The sequence below is a fragment of the Pristis pectinata genome, chromosome 29 (assembly GCF_009764475.1).
Source record: "Pristis pectinata isolate sPriPec2 chromosome 29, sPriPec2.1.pri, whole genome shotgun sequence".
In the NCBI taxonomy this organism is placed as follows: Eukaryota; Metazoa; Chordata; class Chondrichthyes; order Rhinopristiformes; family Pristidae; genus Pristis; species Pristis pectinata.
This window is the reverse complement of record NC_067433.1, coordinates 2,899,880-2,919,866: the sequence shown is the minus strand read 5'-3', so window position 1 is coordinate 2,919,866 and position 19,987 is coordinate 2,899,880. Positions and strand designations below refer to the sequence as shown.

The window sequence follows — 19,987 nt, the reverse complement described above, 5'->3', positions numbered from 1 at the left end:
ATGATATCCTTACATTACAAAGATTCATTTTAAATATTTACTCTACCTCAACTTTAATCAAATTGGCAGGACAGGCACAACTATTAATTAGTAATGAAATAAAAAGATATGCTGAAATAACACAATGAATAGTACACTTTTTTTAAAAATTCATTTTGAAGATCTGGACATTGGCCATCCTTAATTCCCCTTGAGAAGGTGGTGGTGAGCCACCTTCTTGAGATGCCACAGTCCTTCTGGTGAAGGTAGGGATTTCCAAGATTTAGGGACAGTGCCAATGGTCAGCAATATATTTCCAAGTCAGGATGACATGCAACAGATCATGAGTAGATGTGCCCATACTGCCCTCATATTTCTTGCTGGCAGAGATTGTGGATTTAGAAGGTGCTGCCAGAGCAGCCTGAACTAATAAATGTTGTGTACTGGTGATGAAGAGAATGAATGTTTTGGGTGGTTGATGGGATGCTACTGTCCTGGATGATATCAAGCTTTGTAGATGTTGGAGCTGCACTCATCCAGACAAATGGAGAATTTTCTATCACATTCCTGACACATGCTTTGCAGATGGTGGAAAGGCTTTAGTCACCCATCACAGGATACATGGATCCTGAATTGCTCGTATCCACTATATTTGTGTAGCTGGACCTGTTGAGTTTCTAGTCAATGGTGAACAACCCCTCCCACATGCACTCAAAAGATATTGACGGTGGGGGACTCAGCAATGGTAATACCATTGAACATCAAGGGTAGGTTGTTAGACCATCCTTACTTCTGACCTCATGATAGGTCACTGAAGAAGCAGCTGAAGATGGTTGGCACTAGAACACTGCCCAGAGAAACTCCTGTAGTGACATCCTGGAATGATTCACCTCTATCAAACATAATCATCTTTGTGCAAGGTTTGACTCTAATCACGAATGTTTTCCCTTTAATGTCCATTGTCTTCAGTTTTACTGGGTACCTTGAAGCCTTACTCAGGCAAATGCAGCCTTATTATCAGGGCAGCCATTCACCTTCCCTCGAGAATTCTAATAGTGTCGGTGGTTTGGAATAAAATTATTTACCCAAAGTCATGATTGAATCTCATCTGTTAAGCAAAATTCACTACTAGAAAAGATTCCCAAGTCACAAGAAGACAACATATTGCTGATGCCAGCTTCACAGACTCATTCTAGCTGAAGGTTCTACCAATCTCAGTGTCCTCTTCACTGATTAGAACTCCCTCCATTCCTCCTAGCTAATTTATCAGACTAAATCTGACGTGATCTTACATCCATTTCATTGAAACATTACCAACTTCTACCTCCACACCTGACCTGGTCCTTTTTCTAAAATAGATAACCATGCCCAAGTCACTTCAAGACTTAAAACACAAAAACTGCTGGAGGAACTCAGCAGGTCAGGCAGCATCTACGGAGAGAAATAAACAGTTGACGTTTTGGGTCGAACCTTGACGCGAAATGTGGACTGTTTATTTGTCTGCATAGATGCTGCCTGACCTATGGAGTTCCTCCAGCACTCTTTGTGTGTGTTGCTCCAGATTCAAGTATATGCAGAATCTCTTGAGTCTCACTTCAAGACTTGACTTCTTTCAAGGATCACATGACCAGCCTCTCATCAACCACCTATTATTAACATTCAGGCCATTTAAAATACTCTAACTATAATATTTAATGTACCTATAAAAAAGGAAAGAAAAACCTCCAACATCCAAGGTAACAGCAATAGTTTTCTTTTCAAAATAAATATTTTAATAAAGAAAGAGTAGTAAAGAGCAATGTAGGCTCTTTAAAGATAGATACAGATGATGGACAATGAGAAAATGGTAGGCCACAGACTAGTACTTTGTATCCATTCTTGCTGTAGAAATAGGACAAAATACTCAAAGGATGAAAAAAAAAGCTAAAAATTCAGAATAGAGAATTTAATACAAATTTTTAAAAAGCTGACAGGGAAAATAAGTTGTACTTAAGAGACAAATCTTCAGGACTTGGCTTTCATCTTGAAATACAAAAAGAAATGGAAGGATATCAAACATGCTGGATGTAATTTTCCAAACCTCACTAAATTCAGGAATTGTGCACATTGAATTAAACTTGTGAATGTCACTCAACTGTATAAAAATAAAACAGGATGGTAATGAACCTCCTTATTTAAAAGAGGAAATAGAAACATTTTTTTTAATGATTAGGAACTGACACCGAAGAGATTAGGCCTAGGGCAGATCAGCCATGATCATATTGAATGGAGGGACACGCTTAAGGGGCTAGGTAGCCTACTCTTGCTCTTAGTTTCTTATGTTCTTATGCTCTAGGATATCAAACATGTAATTTTCCAAACCTTACTGGATTCAGGAATTCTGTCTAAAGGTTACAAAATTGTGAAAGTCACTTCATTATTCAAGAAATGAAGGATAGAGAAACCAACTAACAAACTGCCAAGCTAAATCAGTTACAAGGAAGTCATTGGAGCATATTGTCAGGAACGGACAGCAATGCAGATGTTTGAGATGAACGACAACAGATAATATGGATTTGCAACAGGCAGATCATAATTGACTGTTCAATGATTTTGAGATAGCTTTGAATGAAGCATCCTTGAATGCTGCCTAAGGGAACTTCCAGAAAGCATTAGATAAGGTTGCTTACAAGGCAGTAAGAACAAAACTGGAGACAACCTTGTGCCATTCTGCTCATCACTGATGCAATGGACTTTTCAAAATGCAGTCATGCTTACTCCATGCTTTTCACACATGGCACTGTAAGTTCCTCATCCTAAAGTCATGGTCAAATTCAGTTTTAAACTTGCTTACAGTAGTGTTCCTCGTCCCAACAACATTGATAAAGCTCATTTCCCCTCTGGATCCTTTGTCATAGAACATAGAACACTACAGCACAGTACAGGCCCTTCAGCCCACAATGTTGTGCCGACACTTTATCCTGCTCTAAGATCTATCTTGCCCTTCCCTCCCACATAGCCCCTTACTTTTCTATCATTCATGAGCCTAAGAGTCTCTTAAATGTCCCTAATGTATCCGCCCCTGCAACCTCTGCCGGCAGTGCATTCCATGCACCCACCACTCTCTGTGTAAAAAAGTTACCTCTGACATCCCCCTTATACCTTCCTCTAATCACCTTAAAATTATGTCCCCTCATGTTAGTCATTGACGCCCTGGGAAAAAGTCTCTGACTGTCCACTCGATCTATGCCTCTCATCATTTTGTCAATGATTTTAAATCTATGACGTCTATCAGCCTAGTCACAGAGAATTTTTTTTCCCTCTATGTATTCCAATAAAGTGACTCACAACCCTGTAAACCTGTACAAGATCAACTCTTAACCTTTGCTGCATCAAAGTCCTGGAATTCCGTATCAGGACTTTGACGCCACAAACAAGGAGAGCTTTAATAGCCTCTGATGTTCTGAGAATATTAAGGAAATATAAACAAGATGATTGATAATGATACAAATCAATGTTGGAGATTTACTACTTTGATTTTCACAGAATTCTCAATCAAGAATCGTTTTGAGAAGTCATCGGTGGCAGTTAAGATTCTAGACTGAAACCAGACCACATTACTATGGGTTTGGGACCATATATATGCCAGTCTAGATAAGGAAGGTAGACAAGTCCCCTGGTCCTGATGGAATGCTTTCCAGGGTACTGAAAGAAATGGCAAAAGTTACAGCAGAGGTGTTTGTGATAATTTACCAAAATTCTCTGGATTCTGGGCATGTCCTGGCAGATTGGAAGACAGCGAATGTCATGCCACTGTTTAAAAAAAGGCTGTAGGCAAAAGGCAGGTAACTATAGGCCAATTAGCTTAATGTCTGTAGTCGGGAAAATGCTTGAAGCCATCATTAAGGAAGAAATAGCGAGACATCTGGATAGAAGTGGTTCCATCAGGCAGAGGTATGGATTCAGGAAGGGCAGGTCCTGTTTGACAAACTTACTGGAGTTCTTTGAGGATATAACAAACACAATGGATAGAGGGGAACAGGTGGATGTTGTATACTTGGATTTCCAGAAGACAATCAATAAGGTGCCACATAAAAGACATCCATAAGATAAGGATTCATGGAGTTGGGGGTAACGTATTAGCATGGATAGAGGATTAGTTAACCAACAGAAGGCAGACAGTTGGAATAAATGGTTGTTTCTCTGGTTGGCAATCAGTGGTGAGCGGGGTACCACAGGGCTCGGTGCTTGGCCCACAACTGTTCACGATATACATCAATGATTTGGAAGAGGGACCGAGTACAGCGTATCTAAGTTTGCTGATGACACCAAATTGAGTGGAAAACCAAATTGTGCAGAGGATGCGAAGACATAGCTTCAAGATTCAGGGGAGTAGATTTAGGACGGAGATGAGGAGAAACTGCTTTTCCCAGAGAGCAGTAAATCTGTGGAATTCTCTGCCCAAGGAAGTAGTGGAGGCTACCTCATTAAATATATTAAAGACACAGTTATATAGATTTTTGCACAGTAGGGGAATTAAGGGTTATGGGGAAAAGGCAGGTAGGTGGAGCTGAGTCCACGGCCAGATCAGCCATGATCTTATTGAATAGCAGAGCAGGCTCGATGGGCCAGGTGGCCGCCTCCTCCTATTTCTTATGCTCTTATGTTGTAGGAAGGCAAATTTCCTTCCCTAAAACATGTCAGTGCATTGGATAGGTTTTCAATGACAATCCAGTAGTGTCACAGTTACCTTAACCAATATCAACATTTTATTAAAAATTAATTTGTTTTAAGTCTCCCATCTTCTGTGGTGGGATCTGAACTCGTATCTTCAGGTCATTAATCCAAGGCTCAGGAATACTTGTTTTACGTATACCACCATGCTCCCATGTCCCTAATTATGAATTTAATTCCCCAATTACTGTGATGAGATTCCATCTCCTATCTTCCACCTATTTATCAAGGCCTCTTAAGTAGTGGCCCAATTACATAATCAGGGATTAGTAGTTTCTTAATTAAAGTGAAAATCTAGAATTAAAAAAAAGAGTAAACATCAGTAATAGCATTAAGAAATGAAAAGCAGAAGGTTTCACAGGAAAACAAAGAAAGGTCATTGTGCTGAAGATTGGCTCTATTTCTCTCTTCACAGGTAAGATATATGAGATGAGATTTCTTTATTAATCACATGTACGTCAAAACACACAGTGAAATACATCATTCGCGTAGAGTGTTCTGGGGGCAGCCTGCAAGTGTCGCCATGCTTCTGGCACCAACATAGCATGTCCCCAACTTCCTAACCCGTACGGCTTTGAAATGTGGGAGAAAACCGGAACACCCGAAGAAACCCACGCAGACACAGGGAGAATGTACAAACTCCTTACAGATAGTGGCCGGATTTGAACTCATGTCGCTGGTGCTGTAAAGCGTTATGCTAACCGCTAGTGTCTGCCCTGCTGAGTAGTTACAGCATTTTCTGTTTTTATCAGGCAATAGTAGGAAATATTTGTGGCACAGTGAGAGAGATACTCTAATGCACCCTTGTGGCTGTGCTAGGTAGTTGTGTCAGTGACACACATGGAGATATTCCCTCTAAGACCTGCAGTGCACAATTTACCTCTATCTCTTTCTCAAAATCTACAAACATGACATCTATAATGTAAGCATGTTGTTACCACATGGAATCTAGTTCTCCCCAATTCTCTTCCAACCCACATCCTCGATGCTTCTGATGTCCTCGCTCTTCCTATGTGCTAAGTCCTAAAAATCCAGGTTTGAACATCTATATGTCTAACATGGAAATAATTTCTCCTTCTACTCCTTTAAGAAAAAAATCACTGAGAACCTGAACAGATCCTTGTTATGCCTGCCTTCTGGCAGAGCGCCATTTGTTCCAGACCAACAAAAGTCCCGTCCTTTACCTGCATGTCCTGTTCTCATCTCAAACTGCAAAATCAATCCTTTGTTGCAATTGTCAATTCCCCCTTCCTCAACTACTAAATCTTTATTCCTGAGGATTGGCCATCAACCACTACTATAACACCAGTGACTCCCAAAACTAACTTGATTAGAATTCCCTTATAGGAGGACCCTACTTCATTCTCCCAAGATCTCAGTTTCCACTGCAGCCATTCTGACAGTACTGCACTCCACAGCGGCACACTGACATCTACAGATTGGTGTCTAAATTGGGAGATGTGTTCACAGACTAGTCAAGCAATGACCTGATATTGCCCCACTCAGAATCATACTTTATTGATCCACACTGCCATCCTCCTCCATAAATGATTCCTAGGTATCTCCTGTCCTACTGGCATGCCAGCCCCACCTGAGGCGGTAGCACTGTCTGAGCAGAAGGTAGTGACGTTATCCTTATACAGGGAGGCTATGACCAGAGTGTCACTGCTACCTGGGCTTTTCATGCCTCATACATCTAGATTCAGCTGAAAGCGCTGTGTAACACACAAATAAGACAGAGGAGAGAGGGAGCCTTGCCTAACTCCAGGTTTGATCGGGAAGCTTTCCATTTTCCATCCACTGATTAGAACTGTGCTAGGTGTTTGTGTAAAGCAGTTATATCCGATTATGGATTCCATCCCCAAAACTCAGCAGAGGAATCCATCAAACTAACCGACATCATTCACAAAAGTAAGCAAGGTAACTGTATGGGTCATTGTGAGGGCACTAAAGGTTATACAAAAGCAAAATATGCTAGTTGCTGGAAATCTGAAATAAAAACAAACTGCCGGAAACAGGTGAGGCATCATCTTTCTATAGATCTCTCCCTATTAACAAAGGATTATGTCCCTAAAGAACCCCTCATTATGTGAAATTCTGTTAAGTGGGTCTTGGTTTTCCATTATTTCCTGTAGAAAAAAATTCAATTTGGTACCTAGTGCTAAGAAGGCAGTGGTGGAGAAAGGAGGAAGCAGAAGCAGTATACTGACCCCACACTCCCAGGTTTCAGAGCAGATCCAGTTTGCAGACCCTCAATAGCCAGTCAATTTTGCTCTGCTAGTTAGTCAAAGTGGGAAGTCGCTGCCTTCCTGCTAAAGTTGCTCCCCGTGCAGTGACATCATTGCACAAGTTTCGATTCCCAGGTAGACAACTCACTGCCTGATGTCATTGTACATGCACCCATCGTTCTCAAGATGGAGGCTTCCTGCCAAGTGGCAGTACACATACGAGTTTATTGGGTCCAACTGTGTCACATGAAGTGAAATGTGCTCCCCATCCTTAAATGTAGAGATCAAAGTCTTCGCTAAGCAATGAATCAGATTAAATAAAACCTTTCACTATAGTGAAGATTTGTTAAGTGAATGTTCACAAAAAGGGGAGACCTGTACAGAAATACCTGCTCAGATCAATGAAACATCATGCTGGTGAAAAGTCACTGCTAATGCTATTTACATCACCACAGATGCTGCCTGACCCGCTAAGTACTTCAAACATTTTCTATTTTTATTGCATTGGGCTATAACAAGGTTTCAAAATACTTTCCTCGAGTCAGGTTTCTTCTAAACAATTTGAATTGTTTTACCACTACTAAACCTGTATATAGATACCTCCAAATTTTGACAATTTGATTGATTCCGTTTTTAAGAATGTACATCCTTCATACAAAACAGTAGCAAGTAACGTGCTCTCTTTTCCACAAATCCTTTCAGAAGGTGACCAAAAGCAACTTAATTGAAAAAAAAAGCCAGCTGCTGGAGCAAGTTAGCAGGTTAAGCAGCATCTGTGGAGAGAAGTGGACAGTTAATGTTTCGGGTCCAGATCCTTCATCTTCCGAGACTCATTACCCAAAACGTCGACTGTCCACTTCCCTCCACAGATGCTGTCTGACGTGAGTTCCACCAGCAGCTTGATTTTGCTCTAGATTCCAGCACCTGCAATCTCTTGCGTCTCTGTCTTAATTTAAGCCTGGTTTGCAGGATTTGTTTCCTACATTAAAGCATCCAGCTTTTGTTTTATATTTTAATCTGGCAACGTGAAGAAGGTGGGCATCGTGTTGCAAAGATGCTGTTTTCAGCAATTTAAAAATATTAAAAAACAAAGAGTTTTGCACAACCATCTCGTTCTTCTGGTTAACCTCAGATGTTGGAGCTTTTAGTCTGTCTGCATCCCAAGGAAGGAACACAGCGCCCTCTGCTATTTACCAGAACAATTACTGAATCTAAAGAAAATGCATGATTGTGACCGGGTATGGGAGGCATACACCTTGTCACAAGTAAAACGGAAAGAGTTCAATTAACCCATCTTAATTTATTCATGGATTATAATTCCAGCTCCCCAAATCATAGCATTTATTTTACACTTCCTGCAACAGCAGTATTTTGATTTGTTTGGTGTAACACCTAAATTATATCATAGATCATACACAATAACAGCACAGGAGGCCATTCAATCACTTCTGTGTATGCTGGTTCTTTCAAAGAGCAACTGTCCTTAGTCCCACATCATTCTTTGTCTGTAATGCTGCCAACTTTCTTTAAAGTTATCCATGGAATCATATTCCACCTATACTTCAGGTGTAGTATTGTACATCTGATAATTCTCAGAGTGAGAATTTTCCTCTCTCAGGAAATTTACTCCTAACATCAAGAAGCTGGTCTTGATGGGCCCCAAATATCTCTTTCACTATTTTGAAACTATTGACTTTGTTCCAATCCAACAGTGCAATTAGCCATATTTTAGATCGTGTTTCTAAAAGTTTATGTCAATCTATAAATCAGCTCAAGACTCTTTCTAGGCTTAAAAGTCCAAATTTCACATGTCCTTTCCCATAACACAGAACCCTGCCTACAGATAGAAATCATTGGATTGGAAGCAGGGAATATAAAGCTCAAAGGTAAACAAGATGAGGAACAGCTTTGGACACATTACAATATGCCCCAGCTTAGTGTTCAACTGAATCACACAGAGTAATGTATTAGGATATAGTATGGATAAGTGAGGCACTACATTACTCAGAAATTGGCTGAATGTGAAAAACAAGAAAGAAATTACATTCAAAGCTAAAACAAATAAATTAGGGAACTGGTGCAATTTGAGGAAAGAACAATGGTAAGCAGGCAGAGGCCTTGAATGTGGGGAAAAATAATCAGGAATAATGGACATTTTGGCAAGTGGAATAAAATAAATTGTGACTCAAGAGATTCTAGGCCATTGTGTATGTATTGTATTTTCTTTTGCCTCGTAATTTTCTTTTAAGATGCATTTGGAACATCTTATTACGTTATGCAGTGTCAAACCTCAGTGTACACCTCTACAACTCCTTTCAGCATTTCAGCCAATGGTCCAAAAACCCATTCCATTCTAAAAACAGTTGGCAATTTCAACATGGAATCTGGGTCACAATTAAAGTTAACTCTGGAGGAACTCTGGCAATTAGAGACACTAGAAGGGTTAAGCAATCAAACCAAGAATCCAACTAGCAGCCATACTCTGAGAATACAACAGTCTTGAAACCCAGTCCTGATACACATTGAAGACTCATTGCCTCCTTCAATCTATGACTGACCAAGATCAGATGTATTTAATCAATGGGGCCACTGACCAATTGGTAACTGGATGTTGATACAGCCAAGTCTAGACAAAAAGTGCAAAAGAAACAAGGCATAAAACTACGTCATTGACAAATGGAATAAGTCAGCATTTGCAGTAAGTGCTACTTTGTGTTCAAAAGGAGACTGGATGAGGTAGACAATGATTTAAGCTCTTAAAGCTGGCCATCAACTCCTTGATGTGCATTTACAGAATTTTAAAAATTACAACTTGGATTTACACACTTGCACACACAAAGCAAAGAAGTCAACACTCCTACTGATGAAGCAGGCCATTAGAAATAAGAACAGCTTTTTATTATTCATTCACATCCAAGACCAACACATATTGTTCATCCCCAACTGCATTTGTGAAGACGAGCCATCTTCTTGAACTGCTGCAAACTGTATGAAGGTTACGCCCCAAAGTTCATGGGAACTTGTTTTAAAGTTTCAACATGCCTATTACTCCTTCCAGATTGTCCTTCATGATTTTTGAAGGTGCTGTTGAACCATCTTGAACTGCCAGAGTGCATTTTATAGGTGGTACCTGTGCAATCACATTGTGCAGGTGGCGGGAAAAAGTGATTATTTAAGCTAGTGGATGAAGTGCTGATTGAATGGACTGCTTTGTCCTGGATGCTGTTGAAAGGTATTGGACTTGCACCCATTCAGGTAAGTGGACAATATTCTATCAACCTGTCAAGCCATCAGGACCTGCTGAATAAGTTCCAGACCAGGGCAAGAGTTTGTGCACAACTAATCCTCACTGTTTGGATCTTTGCAAGAACTCAGACTGCAGTAAAGCAAAAATAAGAACCACATGGCTTAACGTCAATGACAGTGTTGGACTACAAGAACTGCATCATCTGAGACTCCATCACATGACTTGGTGAATACGCACATGCTGAATAACTAACTTATGAAATTGTGGCTATTGTAAACTGACATGTCTAGTAATCAAAACTTACTCTTTTTAATGATTCTGAAGTATAGTCTGGATGAGTCAAAAGAATATCCATATCACCACTGGACTCAGCACCTGAAAACAAGAGGAGAGAAAAAGGAATGTTTCTTCCAATCCACATGGTTCACAATTTCTGCATTTACTAGTCAGTAAACAAATGAGATAATGGACAGGTAAAGATTAACTGGTCCATTATGCCTACTCCACATGAAACTGAGCATCACATCACCTATTAAGCTCCATTATTTTATAAGGATTATAAATTTTCTAACATGCAAGTCATTTTCTTTGTTCACAGTTAACCAAAACACTTCCAAACCAGCAATTGTGGCTGCATTTCAAATAACCCATCTGACTTTTTAAACACCATGATCAACCATCATCAAAACTCATCCAGTCTCCTTTTCTACACACAGTGAATTAGTGCTCAAAGCAAATGCTGACAATTTGATCCAGAGGCACATGATTCCCTGCAAACAAAAATCTTTCTGCAAACAGAACCTTATGCTTTGTCAGAATTGAGAAAGAGAAAAAAATAGTTTATTTTCCCTCTTTCCCAGTTCTGATGAAAGGTCTTTGACCTGAAACATTAATTTTGTATCTCTTTTCACAGATGCTGCCTGACCTGCTGAGTGTTTCCAGCAATTTCTATTTTTATTTGGAATTTCTAGCATCTGCAGCTTTTTGTTTTATTTTCAAAATGTTATGCTTAGCTTATATATATATCCTTTGGTTCTCATAGTCAGAAACATTGTGCTCTTTCAGATTTCCAACATTCACAGCTCTTAAATAATTAAGTTACTTCCTATTTTCTTCAGTACATACATGACAAGGCACATATAGCAAACTTGTTTTTCAGACTGGGAGAAGTACAGAGGACTTCCCCAGAGCTTGATACTAAAACAACCACTTTTTTAAATGTACATTCCAAAAGTATAGATGATACAAAACTGGGAGGTGTGGTAAACTGTGAGGTACATAATCATAGACTGCAAGGAGACACTGTATAGACAGGCTGGTGCATGAGAGACGAGAGGCAGGTGAACTGTAATGCTGAGGTATACAAACTATTACATTCTGTTAGGAAGAATAGGAAGTAAAATAAACAAGAGGGCACAATTCTAAAAGGGGTACAAGAACAGAGAGATCTGGGACTATAGGTGCATTGTTCATCGAAAATGCCAGGAAAGGTTGAGAAAGTAGTTAAAAAAGCAAATGGGATCTTGGCTTGAGGATAGGAGCATAAAAGCAAGGAAGTCATAATGAACTTTTATAAAATACTGGTTCAGTCACATATGGAGCATGGTGACCAGCTCTGGGCACCACACTTTAACATAGATGTAAAAGCTTTAAGAGTGCATGCAGAAGAAATGTGTTTAAGTGATTCCCTGAATAAAGACTTCTAGTTACTTGGACAAATTGGAGAAGTTGGGATTGCTCTCATTGGAACAGAGGAGATTGTGAGGGAACCTGAAAAAACAAGTATTTAAAGTCATGAACAGTACAAGCAGAGCAGGCAGAAAGAAACTGTTTCATTGGTGGAGGGGTACTTAACCAAGGGACATAGAATGAACTTGACTGTCAAAAAGAATAAAAGAAAACATGATTATTTTTTTTAATGCAGTGAGTGCTGCTTGGGTTCTAAAACACACTGCCATGGGAAGGAGTTAAGGTGTACCAAATTAAATTGTAGTTTTCAAATGGCAGCTGAGTAAATATCTGAAAGGAAAGAACTTGCAGGGCTATGGGCACGGTCAAGCTAGACTGCTCTTGTATAGTCATCACGAACTCAGAAGGCCAAAATGGCTTGCTTCTATGCTGTAAATTCTATGTGATCTAATATAATGGAAAAAGATTTTCTAGAGTTAGAGTTATGCTGAAAAGTAACTTCCTTATGAGAAATGTTTGTAATATTTATTCTCTGTGAAGCCATTCCACTTTTAGTAACTTCTATTTGTAAAATCTACTTTTCATTTAATTAATTTTAAAGCAGACAACATAAAAAGAATTGGTGACATTTCCAATTATCTGCAAAGAAGAGTTCAGAAAACAGTTAAATGATCAATAAGATTCTGGGTTCGCCATAGGGGACAAGAGCAAGTATCCCATTTGCTTTTTCTTTAAAAAAAAGTATTGCTAATGCTGAAAGAAGAATGTACCAACCTCGTCGGAAACTGCCACAAACGGTGGCGACATATTTAGGATCTAGTTTTTCCACTTCCTGCAGAACTATCGCCTAAAGAGCAAAGGGAGACAAAAATAATTAAAATTCATGAGAGTAGGTGGCCAAGTGACATTCTCGGTGATCTTCAACTCACTGTAACTCTGAAGTATTAAAATCTCAGTTTCATAGTTTCCCTGCGAAGAGAGTTTTAGTAAGCTGTGCCTATATTCACTGAAGAACAAGACATCAGGGTGAAAATTCCGAGAAGGATTGAATTGATAGGCAGTGAGAAGTTATTTCCTTAGGATGAGTGACTAAAATGAGGAGGATAGATGCCGGATATGAGGTTGGCTATTTAGAACTGCGAATAATGACACATTACTTAGAGGTTGGTGAATTGGGAATGTTCTTCCCCATAGGATTGCAGATATTCAGTCAATGAACATATTCAAGACCAAAATTGATTTTTTTTAAGATATTAAGGGATATAGAGATCACCTGGGAAAATGGTTTGGATTAGGGGACCATTACCTGACTAAATAACAATGCAGACTCAGGGGGTTGTCAGGCCTACTGCTGTTTATGGTTCTCATGCTTTTTTGTTTTCACTAGCACCGATAAGGGAAAGTGGAGAGAGGATATGAAATCCATTTAACAATGGATAATGGTTCATAATATATTCAGATGAATCAATGAAAAGCACAGAACAATTGGATCGTACTTTACAAACCAGCTGGGCGGGGGTGGAGGGGGGTGGTTGAGAAAGAAAGGATTTTGAGGCACATAGAACCAGTGGAGAGAGCAATTTCAGAAGATTTAAAGAGACGGAGCAGCAATCTTAACTGCAACCATCTCAACGGAAGGACTTGTAACAGAGGAAAAAGTCTACTTTAGGCAGCTTGCTTTGACATTGCTTCGGATCATTTTCTTTCAAAAGCTACTTTAAGTACTAACAATATTATATTGCAAAATACCTAGGTTGAGATCCATGTTAAATAATAAAGGCAACCTCACTATCACACTATTGATAAATTTGCACAACCTTTCTGTCAAGGAATCTATGTTATGGTAGCAGACTAGAGCTCATTCATAGCCAAAGGTCACCATTATAGTGCAGGAACAGAGCAGACATATTATATGCATCATGCCTCTCTGTATAGCAAGGTGATAAAGACTAGATAATCTTTTTTAAGTAAAGCTAATTAAGGACTTAATCAGGAATAACTCTTCTTCAAAATATCCTAACATTGTAACTGCGGATATTCCCTCCTGAGAGAGATGGAACATACATTCAATACTAAGGTCACATCTAGTCCCTCCTGCATGGAATCTCTGACTATGTAGCATCCCTCAGAAATTAACTGGAGTCACCACATGCAACTTGTAGAATTGGTGCACATATAGTAGTGAAAATTCAACACAAAGCAAAGTGTGAGGTGAAGGGAGGTATCAGATAATTAGAGTCATAGAGTTGTACAGCATAGAAAAAGACCCTTTGGCCCCCACGTGTCCATGCTGACCAAGATGTATATTCATGGTAATCCCATTTCCTAGCACTTGGCCCATATCCCACTAAACTCTTGTTATCCATACACCTGTACACATACTCCTTAAATGTATTTAACGTACCTGCCTCACTCACTTCCTCTGGTAGCTGGTTCCATATATCTATCACCTGCTGTGTAAAAATAGTTGCCCCCAAGGTTCTTATTAAACCTTTCACCTCTAACCTTAAAACTATGTCCTCTAGTTTTTGATTCCCCAACCCTGGAAAAAAATGTTCACCTTATCTATGGCCCGTATGAATTTTATATACCTCTATGAGATCACCCCTCAGTCTCCTACACTCCAATGAGTAAAGGCCCAGCCTAACCTCTCCCTATAACTCAGTCCAGAGTCCTGGCAGCATCCTTGTAAATCTTTTTTGCACTCTTCCCAGTACAATCACATCCTTTCTAAAACAGGGTGACCAAAACTGAACATAATTCTCCAAGTGTGGCCTCACCAACATCCTGTACAATTGCAACATAAACCCCCAACTTCTATATTCAATGCCCTGATTGATGAAAGCCAGCTTGCCAAAAGCCTTCTTCACTGTCCTGTCTACCTGTGACTCCACTTTAAGGGAACTATGAGCCTGTACGCCAAGGTCCTTCTGTTGTACAACAGCACCCAGGGCCCTTCCGTTCAATGTAAAAGTCCTACCTTGATCTGTCCTTCCAAAATGTAAGATTTTGCATTTATTCAAATTAAATTCCATTTGCCATTCCTCAGCCCACCTACCCAGCTACAATTTTTGATACTCCACTGCACTGTCTACAACACCACCTATTTTAGTGTCATCTGTAAACTTACCAACTATTCCTCATATACTCTCATCCAAATCATTAACATAGATGACAAATAACAATAAGCCCAGCGCAGACCCCTGGGGCACACCAATACTCACACTCACCCTCTGTTTCTTACCATCGAGCCAATTTTGTATCCTAACAAATTTAGTTTGCTAGCTCGCCTTGGATGCCATGTGATCTAACCTTCCACAGCAGCCTACCATGCAGAACCTTTTCAAAAGCCTACTGAAATCCATATGTACACTACATCTACCACCCTCCCCTCGTCAACCTTCCTCATCACTTCTTAGTAGGAATTATAGGGAGAAGCAATCAAAGCTAATTGCTACAATTATAAAGGGATGATTTGCATACAATTCTTTGAAGATGGCATCTCTCATTAGCACAGGAGTTAAAGAAGCTTATAGGACCTTGGACTTTATAAACAAAGGCATACAGTGCAAGTCAAGAAGTAATGCTCTTCAAAGGATCTGCACCATCTATGGGCTAAATAAATCATCTGTGCTGTACTACAATACTGCACATAATGGCTTTCAACAACAGTTTTATAAATGACTGAAGTGCTAATATTTGAAAGCAAGACAGGGGTATCAGCTGGACAAGCTGTGTTCAAAAGAAAGCAGCTAACATATTTGTACCAATGTTTTCTACCCATTAGGATTCATAATTTGCAGTTATAATTTATTATCCAAGTAGTAAGGCTTATCAAAGGTATAACTTCCATAAGCAGTGCCCACTGAATACATCAGGTGCAGCTTAAAGCAAAAAACAAACTGCTGGAAGAACTCAGCGGGTCAAACAGCATCTGTGGAGGCAAAGGGATAGTCAGTGTTTCAAGTCGAGACCCTGCATCATGACCAGGTGCAGTTTGAGCTCTTTGTCTTACCTGCATCTTCACCATTTCTGCCCGAGGAATTCGCTTTTCAAAGTCCTCAAAATACCTACAGAGATCAATAAAACAACTATGAGAAAGAGATTCAATGTGAACTTGCTTGTTAAAGATAGTGTTGAGAGATTAAATGGTAACGGTTCCCTCTCTTATACTGTGCTGCTTCAGTCAGGTTAGGCCTTACTTTTAGAACAGAACAGTACAGCACAGGAACAGGCCCTTTGGCCCACAATGTCTGTGCCGAACATGCCAATTTTACCTAATCCCATCTGCCTACACATGGTCTCTATCCCTCCATTCCCTGCCTATTCAAGTGCCTGTCTAAATGCCTCTTAAATGTTGCTGTCATACCTGATCCCACTCCTTCCCCAGCACCATGATTCAGGCATCTACCACTCTGTAAAAAAAAAAGCTTGTCTTGTAAACCACCTTTAAACTTTCCCCCACTCATCTTAAAGCTATGCCCTCGAATATTTGACACTTCAACCCTGGGAAAACGACTCTGACCAATTTACTTAAATCAAGGAGTAAAACAAGGCTTAATCTTGATATCAAATAAAACTTTGACCTTCCTTCCACTTGAAATTAGAACAGGTATAGTGAAGCTTTAACAATTAGTAGCAAGGCTGTGATTACTAGGATATACTTCACCCTACACTTCTAGATTTAAAGGAATATACACCTGCCTGTCGGTTTTCCAAAACCATTATTTCAGCTCAATTTTACTTTTGTGTAAGATCATGTGAAGATCATTTTGACCACAAATACTGTGCCTTTTTTATTGCCTCTTCAAAATAATTTTCCTCAAGATAACCAGTAGATATAAAATTACACATTGCAGAGAGAACTTAAGAAAAGGCGTGTGATACAGGAGAGATCAAATGACAAATAAGATGACAGAGCAGAGCCAAAGAGGATTGTAAAGGCTTTGGTGATTAACAAAAAAAGTAGGCAAGAGGAAGTATATTCTATCATAGATTTTCACTTTGGTTCTCTGTTCCATCCTACTTCTGTTCCACCAAACTACCCAACCTTTCACCCCACCCCCCCACCCAACCTTTCACTGGATTTGAATACATCTTTTACCTCTAACTTTTCCAGCTCAGATGAAAGACCTTTGCTCTGCTGTCTGACTCTCCAGTATTTCCAGAATTTTCTGTTTCATTTCAGATTTCCAGCATTTGCAGTATTTTGATTTTGGATTAATTTTTGATATTATGTTGGTTGAGATGTCTACAAATAACGTATAGCAGGCAAACAGTTTCCCATTGCACCAAATCTTAAGCCATTAATGTTCAACCCCATGCCACATCTCATTTCAGTTATGAAAAGGCTCCATGACAAAAACACTTACTTCACACCAATCCGCTGATGATAATTGAGTATGTGTTCGTTTTCTCTCAAATCTATATATTAAAGAAATTACATTTCAAGTCATTAACCACCACTTAAACTTCAAAGTACATAAAGACTTCACTGCCATGAAGTAGATGAAATTAACTCTGTTTCTCTCTCCACAGATGCTGCTTGGCCTGCTACGTATCTCCAGTATTTTCTGTTCTTATTTCCAGCAACTGCAGGTTTTTGCTTTTCATTATGGATACATTAAATCATTAACACTAAAGTATGTGAAGTGAAATGGATACCCTGCATTTTGAAAGTATGAATTATAGATACATGGTAAAGAATTAAAGGAATATGTTCATACTCTTGGTTATTTATTGGTAGCTAAATTTTATGAATAATTTCACAAAGTCAAGACCTACTACTTTAGTCAAAAATTAATGAGGCTTAAAAATCATACCATCTAAAGTCTTGATTCCTTCCTCCACAAACTTTCTTGCTGCTGCAGGTCTGCAAAATGGCAACATATATCAGTATACATGACTGGGACCTTTCTGTTCAGAAAGTTTTACAAACTTGTAGGTTCTCCAATCTCTTCAAATTTCATCCTGGTAAATCTCCTCAAACCTTCTCCAAGGTTTTGACATCCCACCAGAACTATACATGACATTCCAGCTGTGACCTAACAAATGATTTGTCAAGGATTTAGTTGACTTTGCATTCAATGTTCCTAGTTACAAAACTAAATATCCCATACATATTTTAAACCACATCATCAGTTTTCAAAGATCTGCACATTTGCATCTCTATATCTGTGCTGCTCCCTGCTCCCATACCACTGGGAACATGTAAGGGTCCAAGCTACATCCAGCTCTGTCAGATACGTGGAATATTTTGTTTCAGTCCCGCTCAAGCCTTTTCCCTCTCCTCCTTTTCTGGTATATCAGCAACCATTTCAGTGTAGTTTCCCACCTTTGTTGCCAGTTCCACCTTGCTCTCACTTTCACCAGTCCATTTCTCACTTTTCCCTTCTCTTTCTTGACTTTTCATTTCAGAGAACAAGCTAACAATCAGTACCCACTACAAGCGCAAGGACCCCAACATCAACCTTGACTAAACTTCATCACATTCTATTTCTTGAAAGGACACCATATCATTATCCCAGTTTTTCTATCTCTATTGCATCAGTTCTGACAAGGCCACCTTCCAATGTGCCTACTTTTTCCTTCAGCTCTGTTTTTCCCTCCACCATGTGACAGGCTCTCAACCTTATCTATCACAACCCTGAACAAAGAAAGCTCTCCTCCATCCTCTCCATCTGCCCCATTGGCCTCCATGTTCAATGGGTCTTCTTCCACAATGCCATATGAGACAAACCTTTCCCTCTCCTCCCCTTTCACAGTTCCAAAGGAACCATTCCTTTTGTGACACTCTGGTCCATTCTTCCATCTCAACCAAAAGCCGTTCCCTTTCACATGGCACCTTTCCATTCAACTGCAGGAGAAGCAACACCTGCCCTTCTATCTCCTTTCTTCCTTCCTGTTGTCCAGCGATCCAATCAATCAGAGTCACGCAACAGAGAAGTAGGCCTTTTAGCTCATTGTGTCAGCTATCAACCACCCATTTCCACTAATCCTACATTAATCCCATTTTACTCTCCCCACATTCTCATCAACTCGCCCCAGATTCTACCATTTACGCACATACGAGGGGCAATTTACTATGACTATTTACTCTACCAACCCACATTGGTCTTTGGAATATTAGAGGAAACCAGAGCACCCAGAGGAAACCCACAGACAGTGAGAATGTGCAAACTTCAAACAGACACACCCGGAGTCAGGACCAAACCCAAGTAATGGAGCTATTAGCCAGCTGCTGTGCCATCCTTCCTTGCAGGTGAAGCAGTAATTTACTTTTATTTTCTGCCAATTTGTACACTTCATTTGGCATTCAAGATGTGTCTCCTCTATATTGAGGAAACCAAAAGCAGACTAGATGCACACTTTGCAGAACATCTGTTCATTCCCCAAGGATAACCTTGAGCTTCAACTTGCCTGTCATTTCAATTCTCTACCCCATTCCCGCTCTGACCCCTCTTCCTCTGACATCCTTTGCAGTTCCAACGAAGCTCAACATAAACTTGAGGAACCATACTCAACTTAGCACATTAGAGCCTTCGGGACTTAACACTGAAATAGCTGATTATCTAAAAATGTTGAATTCAGTTTTGTATCATCTGCAAATTTCAAAAGATGCAAAATCTATTAATATATACAAGAGAAGCAGTGACCATATTACCAACCCCAGAAGAGACAGACATCTCAGTTTATATCGGCACACATCGCTAAAGCATTCTTACTCGTCGATGTGAGACGTTGGAGCTTTCATTAACCACTCTCTGATTGTCTGCATTCGATTAGATAATCCTTAATGACACATTGCCTCAAGTGATAGCTTGCTAGTGCTTCAAAAGAACTTCATCTCTTTTGATAGCAAATAATGCAGTGTATTTAATTTCCTGTCATTTGTACCAGTTCTGTCAACATTTTGCCTCTAGGGATTTTTTAATAAAGTAGATTCAGGATTAAATACTGGGGAAATCACACAAATGAAATGATTGGGATACATGGAATCCTCTCTATTTTGCCAAATAACAGAAGTCCCACTCTGATAGACGTTTTTGTCTTTAGAACTTACCCTATTCCAGTCACTCTTGTTAAAAAGTTAATAGATGAACTGGTATCATCTTGACGAATCTGGAATGAA

The 19,987-nt window shown here is 39.6% G+C and overlaps 1 protein-coding gene across 1 annotated transcript in view; it reads right to left on the bottom strand.

The window, feature by feature from the left end:
* The window catches only part of polb (polymerase (DNA directed), beta), a 75,864-nt gene that overhangs the window by 48,388 nt on the left and 7,489 nt on the right, over nt 1-19,987 (bottom strand). Inside the window, exons 6-11 of the mRNA XM_052040728.1 lie at nt 19,919-19,977; nt 17,679-17,728; nt 17,229-17,280; nt 15,872-15,926; nt 12,631-12,703; nt 10,472-10,542 (exon numbers count right to left, since the gene is read on the bottom strand). Of these exons, the coding sequence (XP_051896688.1) occupies nt 10,472-10,542; nt 12,631-12,703; nt 15,872-15,926; nt 17,229-17,280; nt 17,679-17,728; nt 19,919-19,977 (360 nt within the window). The remainder of the gene's footprint in view (nt 1-10,471; nt 10,543-12,630; nt 12,704-15,871; nt 15,927-17,228; nt 17,281-17,678; nt 17,729-19,918; nt 19,978-19,987) is intronic.